The 9,750-nt window shown below is 35.9% G+C and overlaps 1 protein-coding gene across 2 annotated transcripts; it reads left to right on the top strand.

Moving 5' to 3' along the window:
* The first annotated feature begins 514 nt into the window (after positions 1 to 514).
* On the top strand, positions 515 to 9,387 carry LOC132622248 (ATP-dependent DNA helicase DDM1). Of its 2 annotated transcripts, none has more exons than XM_060336823.1 (16): positions 515 to 835; positions 1,054 to 1,150; positions 1,851 to 2,114; positions 2,210 to 2,296; positions 2,701 to 3,047; positions 3,191 to 3,380; positions 3,515 to 3,690; positions 4,260 to 4,329; positions 4,405 to 4,594; positions 5,090 to 5,185; positions 5,269 to 5,363; positions 5,451 to 5,570; positions 6,593 to 6,712; positions 8,243 to 8,341; positions 8,424 to 8,531; positions 8,918 to 9,387. In XM_060336823.1, the coding sequence occupies exons 2-16, from the start codon at positions 1,070 to 1,072 to the stop codon at positions 9,155 to 9,157; spliced, it is 2,283 nt and encodes a 760-aa protein (XP_060192806.1). In that variant the 5' UTR covers positions 515 to 835; positions 1,054 to 1,069; the 3' UTR covers positions 9,158 to 9,387. The 2 variants fall into 2 exon arrangements, with proteins under 2 accessions (XP_060192806.1, XP_060192805.1); XM_060336822.1 differs by having other exon boundaries at positions 516 to 831.
* Positions 9,388 to 9,750: the final 363 nt, after the last annotated feature.

Genomic DNA, 9,750 nt, shown 5'->3' with positions numbered 1-9,750 from the left:
AGTTTAAAATTTAGAAACCCGCATAACTAATACATGTATAAGTTATGAGGAAATCTATGTATTATTTTATGTTGGGTAGAAGATGGAAGAACTAATACATGAATAAAAAGTGAAAATGACAATATTACCCTTATCACTCTCCCCTTAAATACTTTCCTTTTCTAAACAATTTTTTAATATATATTACTATCATTTTAATATTTCAAAAGAAAATATTTTAATTTTAATTGTAAACAAATAATTTAATTTTAAAAATTATATAATATTTATTAACTTTATATAGCTAACTAACATTCAAGAAATAATTTATGCAAAATAAACTCCATCTTAGTTTACCCGATTTTGACTTTGACTTGAAAGGGAAGTAAAGGGAAGATAGATCAGATGATCTTTCAGCGGTCCCCGGCATCAATAGAGTAGTCAAGCTAGGGAAGAAAAAAAAAGCAAGAAGCGGTATCGACGGAATAATTTATGCATAATTAATGAGCAGTTCAAGTATTGAAATCAGCTATATGTGTACTTGGGCGGCTGAAACACAATTTGAACGCAATGCTCAGCTGTCACTCACCAATCCTAATTTCGATATTACATCCAACTCCTCAGGGCAACTTCATAACATCGTTTTCCCGCCCTTTTTTTTTTTGTCTCTCCTACACCGGCAACGAAATAAATATGTACTCCTATGTAATATTAAACTCACACGTCCACCACACGCGTGCACACATCCCAAATAGTGGCTATTTTGCTGCAAAATAGCCCTTATACCCATTTTCATTGCCGCCCATTTTCTTTGAATCTCTTTCCTCTCCACTCATTGCTGGAGTTGAATAAGTGTGTAATATCCTTGTTTCTCTCAATCTGTTTTTGTGCTATTTTTGTGAATACTTTTGTTGGATTACGGTTTCCGTACTTTTTTGCTTTTTTAAAATAGGTTTGTTTTCGAGTTGATTAATGAATTTGTTTTCTGAGAAATGGTCTCTTTTTTTTGGAGCTTAGGGTTTGGAAAAACAGGTTCATTTTGGCTTTTGCATAATGAATTTGTTTTCTGAATAGGGTTTTGGAGAGTGAGATGGTTGCTAACGCCGATAACGGAGTGAAGGAGGATGTGACTAAAAAGGCGGAATCTCCTGTTTCCGTACTTGCAGATGAGGTATTGCTTTTTCTCTTGACTATTGGAATGAAATAGAGCGGAATTGATATATATATATATATATATATATATGTATATATATAACCACTCTGGCCAAGCTTCTTATTTTGAAAAGTTTTTTTTTTCAAAGTGTGAACCAGTTTGTGTTTGGCTAATCAATTTAAGAAACACTTTTGAGTAACAATTAATGATTCTTCGCTAAGTGTACTTTCACAATATGTACTAGAATGTGTATGGTGTGATTTTTCACTCTACTTGTCATTAGTGTCAATGTCATGAGGTTTTGTTAACATACTTCTTAAAAATCTAGGTAATTGGATAGATAAGAGTGACAACATATTGTTTCTTTGAAATGTGTCCAAACCAAGACAATTGAGTTATCTTGATTTGAGTCACATGCCACCTGCTTGGATTATTTACCAATTGTTTTCTATTGGCGTACTTGATGGGTAATGTACCTTGTTGATAGGGTTTTAAAGCTTATTCAACTTTTCTTGTGCACATTGACAGTAAATACGATCTGTATGAATTAGTTGGAATGAGAATTATAATTGTTCTTTAATTTTGTTGAATTTCAAGTTAGAGCTCAGTTTCTAACTGATAATTTCTTTGTATCCTTGTCCGAATGCCAGTTGCTGGCTCGGAGGGTATTTTAGCAAAATATTCTTATGGATTACACCTGTGTATTCTCAACTTGAAGGATACATGCAAAGAGGAGCTTGCTGTCAAATTGGAGGATGAAGTATTTCTTGATGCAAAAAATGGGGATGCCTCTCTTTTATCTGAATCCATGACGAAGGAAGAGGTGAACTTGATAAAAGCACGTGCAAAGGAGGAAGAAGTAAGTGAGCTCAAAGAGGCCCCAAACTTGAATGACCTTCAATTTAATAAGTTGGATGAGCTTCTTACACAGACCCAGCTTTACTCAGAGTTCCTGCTGGAGAAGATGGATAACATCACAGTGGTATATCCTTGATTTCTTGAAGAATCTTGACTGTTGAGTGCGAAAGCTGTCACTTTTTCGCTAATCCAGTTCATTTCTGCATTTTTCATTCACAGACTGGAATGGAAGATGAGGAGAAAGGTGGTGAAAACAAGAAGAGGGGCCGTGGCACAAAAAGAAGGGCAACCACAAGTTATAATAATGTATTCCTTCTCTTGTCCTCCTTAGGGAGATGGGTGTTCATTAGAGTTTTCCTCCATCTTATGAATCATTATGTGCAGTACCTTAGTTAATTATTAGAGTAACTTTATATGTTCTATACATGGCATTTGATTAGGTGAGTTCTATTAATGCCGTCCAACAACCATTTAAGTTTTCCTTTTTGTCTCGCCTGAATTGTAAAATAACATTTGGTAGTGCTTTGAGTAGCACTTGTCTGATTCTGGAGGTCTTTAGTTTTTGATATTTCAAGGCTCAAAGTTAATTTGAGCGCTTTTTTGGAGCTAGTTTTTCTTGTTTGTTGGAGGGGTCAGTCATTTAGTTTCCATGCATCTTATCAGTTGTTGCCCTTCTTTCATTCTGTGAAACAGTTTAAATATCTATGCAGAAAAAGGCAAAGAGAGCTGTTGCTGCAATGCTTTCAAGATCTAAAGAAGGTGGTTGTGTTGAGAATTCAACCCTCACGGAGGAGGAGAGAGCTGAGAAGGAGCAGGCTGAACTTGTGCCCTTGCTGACTGGTGGAAAGTTGAAGTCTTATCAACTGAAAGGTGTCAAGTGGTTGATTTCATTATGGCAAAATGGGTTGAATGGGATTCTAGCAGATCAAATGGGACTTGGAAAGACCATTCAAACTATTTCTTTTCTTGCACATTTAAAGGGAAATGGGTTAGATGGGCCTTATTTGGTCATTGCTCCCCTGTCAACTCTTTCAAATTGGGTGAATGAGATAGAAAGGTACATTAATACCCTCGTTTTGTGAAATTAGTAGAAGTGATATTCGTGTCTAGTTGATTTAGGTGCTTCATTTTGTGATCAAATTGTCTTCTGTTTCTAGTCTGCAACTAAAGGGCTAAAATATAATTTCTTTCGCTTGATAGGTTCGTCCCATCCATTAATGCAATCATCTACCACGGAGACAAGAAACAAAGAGATGAGATACGGAGGAAGCATATGCCAAGGACCATAGGTCCCAAATTTCCCATTGTAGTTACTTCTTATGAGATTGCGATGATTGATGCGAAGAAATTCTTGAGGCATTATAATTGGAAGTATCTTGTGGTTGATGAGGTACCTCTGGTTTACAGTTTACCTGAAACTTGTCACATTTATACAGTGTTTTAATCTAGAAATTTTTGCTTTATAAAAGGCAACTTGTTCTGTATTTCATGCTGCTGATATTTTGTTTCTTGGTTCTTTCCAAGGGGCAAAGGTTAAAAAACTCAAAGTGCAAACTGTTGAAGGAACTCAAGCATTTGCCAGTTGAAAACAAACTTCTATTAACTGGAACACCTCTGCAGAACAACTTAGCTGAGTTGTGGTCATTGTTAAATTTCATCTTACCAGATATATTTTCATCCCTAGCAGAATTTGAGTCATGGTAAACAGCTGATTAGACCATTCATACCATTTTTCTAGAAGTGCTTGCTTTGGCGGAAATATTTCTTAATTTTAAATGATGCTGGTCTTGTTATTTTCTTTAATGTGCCTACCTTGCTAGCAGTGTTTCTATCTTCTTCCTGCAAATAATTTGGCTCTCTCGTACCGGTTATTCGCTGCCCTGAATTGTAAAATTCCACACATTTGGTATTGTTGGTTAACATATTGACATAGTTTTCAGAAGAAATGGAGTGCATATCTGGTGAAACTAAATTGTAAATATGGCAGATCAAATGGTTTAGTTTGTGATAGCAGACAGTATCTTAGAACTCTGATGCTTAACACACAGGGTAGACTAGTCACAAGTATCGGTAATTGTCCTGGTTCTTATTTGAGCTCATAGCGGATAGCGGATAATGTGTTGCACTTCAGTTATCTGAGTAAAGTGTATCATTTGGAACACGTGACGCTGTTCTCCTCAAATGGTCATGTAAAGAATTTAGTTCAGGTCAAATGACATCATGAAAAGTCTTAAGTGTTAAAGATGACCTTGTTTTTATTTGCATACAGGTTTGATCTAGCTGGGAGGTGTGACAATGAAGCCCAAAAGGAAGAAATGGAAGAAAAAAGGAGGACACAAGTATGATGTTCATAGTATATCCATTTTTTCCATTTTGTTGCAGCTGATGTCTGATTATGGCTGTCATAATTGCAGGTTGTTGCGAAACTCCATGGAATTTTACGCCCTTTTCTCCTTCGGAGATTGAAAGTAGATGTTGAGCAAATGCTTCCCCGAAAGAAAGAAATAATTTTGTATGCTACCATGACTGAGCACCAGAAGAAGTTCCAGGACCATCTAATTAACAGGACCTTGGAGGGTCATTTGATTGAGAACGTGTCCATCGGTAATTAGCACACTTGTATATATATCTAAAATATCTACTTCTGAAAGAAAATGATTGTCTTTCGACTTTCCTCATTTGAGAGTTAACATTACAGTTCCATATCCTCTATCCCACAGTTGCACTTTCTTAACTATTCTTTTCCTCTAAGTCGCTACTGAACTATTGAAGGATCCAAGGTTCCATTCTCCAACAAATAAGTCCTAAAAGGGAAATTAGACTGTCTATGGAAAATTTTAAGTATTTGTTTGTATAAAACTTCAATGTTTTTTCAATTGGCAAGCAGATGTAGATTGTACTCAAATTTAAATATGATTATACATAAAGAAAATCTATCCAGATTAGCTGTATTATGGCATCTGTAGTTTAGTTTGGAATTCATTCTTCTTGTGGGTTTCTCCGGGAAGCAATTCCTTTTTATTGCCATTTTCTAAGTGCGCGATATCCGTCACGACACTTCAGGGTTTGCAGTATTAAAGTTCATTTCTGAATGTGTAGGGAATCATTGTAAAGGAAAGCTCAACAATTTGATGATTCAACTCCGCAAAAATTGCAATCACCCTGACCTCTTGGAGTCAGCATTTGACGGTTCTTGTATGTGACTAATTGTTTATTGGACTGATTATTTGTGATGAGGTGTGTTGACAATGGCCTTACATTTTGTTATCTTGTGGCAGTTCGTTATCCACCTATAGAACAAATAGTTGGTCAATGTGGCAAGTTCCGCTTACTGGACAGACTTTTGTCAGAACTGTTTGCTCGCAAGCACAAAGTATGTGCTGTCTAGTGCTTCTTTCTGTTTTGCTGTGTGCCCCACCTTGCTGAAACTTATCTATTATTTTACATATTGTCCCTACAGGTTCTGATATTCTCTCAGTGGACCAAAATACTGGACATAATGGATTACTATTTTAGTGAAAGGGGCTATGATGTTTGTAGAATTGATGGCAGTGTGAAATTGGATGAAAGAAAAAGACAGGTGATTGGTACTTCGCTTGTTATGCTGATTGAGTATGTTGTTTGTTAGCTTCCTTTTGCTTCTGAAACATTTTAAACCATCATTGTTGTTCATTCATTATGCCAATTGTTAAATGAATCTTGGGCTATGTAAGTTTTGTATAGAACTTCATTGCGGATAAGGAAGAAACCTGATGAAATACAGTGTTGTCAAAGGCGCGCTTAAGCCCTGAAGCGAGGCTCAAAACATGTTGAGTGCTTCGCCTTGCTTTATGTGCGCTTCAGTGTTGTCATCAAGGTTCTGAGACATAACTTTTCTTGCCAATGAGCCTCTCTTGAAGAGGTGACACTAGATGAATGATATTTCACTTTATCGTAATGTTTTTACAATTTTTTTTGTTCATATATTTGTAATTCATGCTTATTATTATTAGTCTTGGACTAAACTTATATATATTTGTACTTTTGCACCATTGTGCTTTTTTTCATTAAAGCCCACGCTTCATTTGCGCTTTGCGCTTAAAGCCCCAGCTGACGTTAGAGCTTTTTTGCGCTTTTCGCTTTTGATAACACTGATGAAATAGCACTATTACTGGTTAAATTATAAGTTTCTGCCAACATCTTTGTTATTGGATGTTGAATTGCCATTTTGTATTAATCAAATATGCACATTGTCAGAATCAGGGGGGTTCATAGACGTATTGCCTATGTATTCCTCTTAGACTCAAAGTTGCTTCTTTCTTCTTTATTGCATTTAAATCTCTCTTCCTTCCCCTCCTTGCAATTTACTTGCTCTCCCTTTTAATACTGTCCTGAAGTGAAAAGGTTTATCTGTATGATTTCACTTGATAATACTTATTTAAAGAAGATAAAAAGTATTCTTCTTGGTACAAATAATACTATTAGAACAAATTGAGTAAATTGGCCGGGAGGGAGCATGAAAATTGGATTATCTGGAAACTTTTGATTAAGTTGATCTAATTAGCATTTTTTTTTTTAAATAATGTAAAAGATCTGATTCTACTCACTTGTTGCTCTGAACAGATCAAGGAGTTCAATGATGTTAACAGTGAGTGCAGGATATTTCTGCTGAGCACTAGGGCTGGTGGCCTTGGCATTAATCTTACTTCTGCAGACACCTGCATTTTATATGACAGTGACTGGGTACCTTCTTGCGCCTCCTCTGTTTTCCTTTGTTGTCTGTCCCTTGTATGTGGCTAAATGAAGCGCACACTTTATCAAGTACTAAACAGTAAAGGTTGATGTAACATGCAATTTTACAGGCATTGCAGAATCAATGTATTTTAGGATTAAGAATAACGATATACCAATGAAGATCTAGAGAGTAATTTTTTTTTTTTTTTTTTTTGGGATTAAGTATAAGTAAGAACATGTGCGCTGTAAATCAGCTAGCATAAGAAAGAAATTGAGTTGAGATCAGGTGAGATTGCGACGCCTGATGCAGACAATCCAGATTTTTAGTCTAAACTTTTCAAGCGAATACATGACGGGCTGAGATGTAACTTATCAAATTCATAAGATAGCTAAAATAGAGGAATGCTACATGAATATTATGTGATAACTGCAGGGGGTCAGGTAATACCTAATGAGTGAAAGATAACTTCGATAGAGCGGTTGTAAGACTAGTAGTGCTAAATGAAAGTGAATGTTGAGGCTTAAAGACCAAATATATCCACAAGATAGTCCTAGAAATACATATGTTAAGATCAATATGTAATTCTGCAAGATTAGATGCGCATTCGACAGAAGGTGCAAGGGGTGCAAATTGAGGGGAAAATGAAAGTAGTTCACCTTAGCTGGTGTGATCAAATTCTATGTTGACCCTACAAGTGCACTGGGTGACCATATTTTATGAAGCTGTCAAAGGGAACGAGATTGGCGTAAAATCTCATGGAGGGAAGCTCTTGAAATTCATTTGAACTTAGCGAAAATCAGAACACAATGAAAGTATCATTATAAGTAGTACCAATTAGTCAGGCTTTGGTTAGTCGTTTTTGGTACCTTCCATTAGGTCTTGTATTTGACAGGAATCCTTTTAGGGGATAGCGAGTGTGTGTCAGCAAAGAGGTAAATGTGAGAATTAGAAAATCCGTAATTATTGAGTGTCAATAGAGTGGAACGGATATTGAGTATAAAACAATTATCAAAATTTTGAATGAAGAAACTGATTCTCTTTTTATACTAAGTTCTCTAGAATTTTGACTTGTTCATATAACCGAACGCTACTAGTTTGGGATTGAAGCGTAATTGTTATTATGATTTCATGATATTAATAAACTGAAAATACATGCATAATCAGGGCTGAAAGACAGCTTCCAGCAAATGGTATGATTTTAGCATGAAGAAGCAAGGATTTAATTTTCAAGCATGTATAATCGCTCGGCTTATGTTTGGGGTGGGGTTAGGGAACTATTGGATTTATGACCCATTCCGTCCTTTTATTGATATGATATACTGTGGTGATATGCCCACTTAAATAGAGTCCATTTGAAACAAAGTAATTGCAAGCTTTTAATGCATGTTGCCTTGTATATGCCGTGCTTGAATCCTCACTTCTAAAGCAACAATTCCCATTATTATCTATTTCCTATTGAATGTTGTTTTACCAACTATATTTGGTACTTCATACTATGGTCAGTTAGATCAATCAATAACTTGCACCTCTGCTTTCAGAATCCGCAAATGGATCTACAGGCTATGGATCGGTGTCATAGAATAGGTCAGACAAAACCTGTTCATGTTTACAGGCTTGCAACTGCTCTCTCTGTGGAGGTACTATACAGTTCTCCTAAAAATACATTTTAGCTGCTCTTGAGTTCTACTCTTTTCCTAATTAGGTAAATGTGTGCTTCAGGGTCGAATGCTCAAAAGAGCTTTCAGCAAGTTGAAGCTTGAGCATGTGGTGATTGGAAAAGGACAGTTTAAGCAAGAAAGAAGTAAATCTACTGAAGATACCATGGAGGTTTGTGTTTCTAACCCCTGCAAGATGCTTCTTCCTTTTATTCTGTAGCAGTTAGTCGTTTCTCTCGTTGTACGTTGTATGGCTTAGTAGCAGCAGCTATAGATTTGTGTTTCAACTGATTGTAATTGAATTTGACATCCTTTAAATAGTATATCATGTTGAAACCTCCACCAGTTTTTATAACAGTGCCCAACATTGGTATGACTGATCTTTCACTCTTTAATTTGGCAGATAAAACAGTCGGGGTTTGGTGTCCTGATTATTTTTCCGTAGTTCCGATGAAAAATATTTGTTGTCAATGTAACCGCCGTTTTTGTTTTTGTTAGTCCTGTGATAATGAAATGATGGATGGGATAATCTTAGCTAATAGTGCTTTGGTGTATCAGGAAGAGGACTTGTTAGCGCTTTTGAGAGACAATGATAGCGAAGAGGACAAGTTGGTGCAGACAGATATTAGTGATGAAGATCTACAGAAGGTTTTAGATCGAAGTGATTTACTTGCTGGTCCTCCAAGTGAAGATGTAAGCCCTGAATCAAGTGTAAATGTCTTTCCTCTTAAAGGACCCGGTTGGGATGTTGTCATTCCAACTGGAAGTGGAGGCATGCTTTCTACTCTCAATAGCTGATAAAAGGGACATCGGCATGGTTCATTTTGCAGAAATTAGATGTTTTTGGGAGCTAAGCAATGTTGATTAATTTGTAATCTATTTTTTGCAAATTTACGGTCTTGGAGCACCTGGTTGCCCATTGACGAACCACTGCAATGTCTTTTTGGTAACATTAGCACCAGTTTGTATATCTTTATGATATTTGCAGATTATTATCTTAAATTGACGAGCGCTAAGTTTCATGCGTTTGTGCCAGTGTTTTATCCTCCCTTTTTTTTTTTTTTGAAATTTATACACAAAAATCAGTGCAAATATCAATTGAGGGTGGGAATCCATGATGAAGTGGATGATGATTTCATTTTAAAGATTATTTAAGCTATTATCATTTTTGTGTTGTTTACTTTCTCAAATAATAATTATAATAAGTTTTTCTATATTATGAGTAATGTATTCATAAAATTTGGCTGAATTTTATTTTTGCTAATTTTTGTAGTAATTAAACTATAAAATTGAAGATATATGAGACTTACGACTCGTGTTTTGGAATTTACGCCTTGCCTTGTGCTATATAAAACTCTTCGGGTCGCTCCCCGCCTCTTAAAATATTGATT

The sequence above is a fragment of the Lycium barbarum genome, chromosome 12 (genome assembly GCF_019175385.1).
Source record: "Lycium barbarum isolate Lr01 chromosome 12, ASM1917538v2, whole genome shotgun sequence".
NCBI lineage: Eukaryota > Viridiplantae > Streptophyta > Magnoliopsida > Solanales > Solanaceae > Lycium > Lycium barbarum.
The sequence above is the reverse complement of the archived record's forward strand: the minus strand, read 5'-3'. Positions and strand labels throughout refer to the sequence as shown.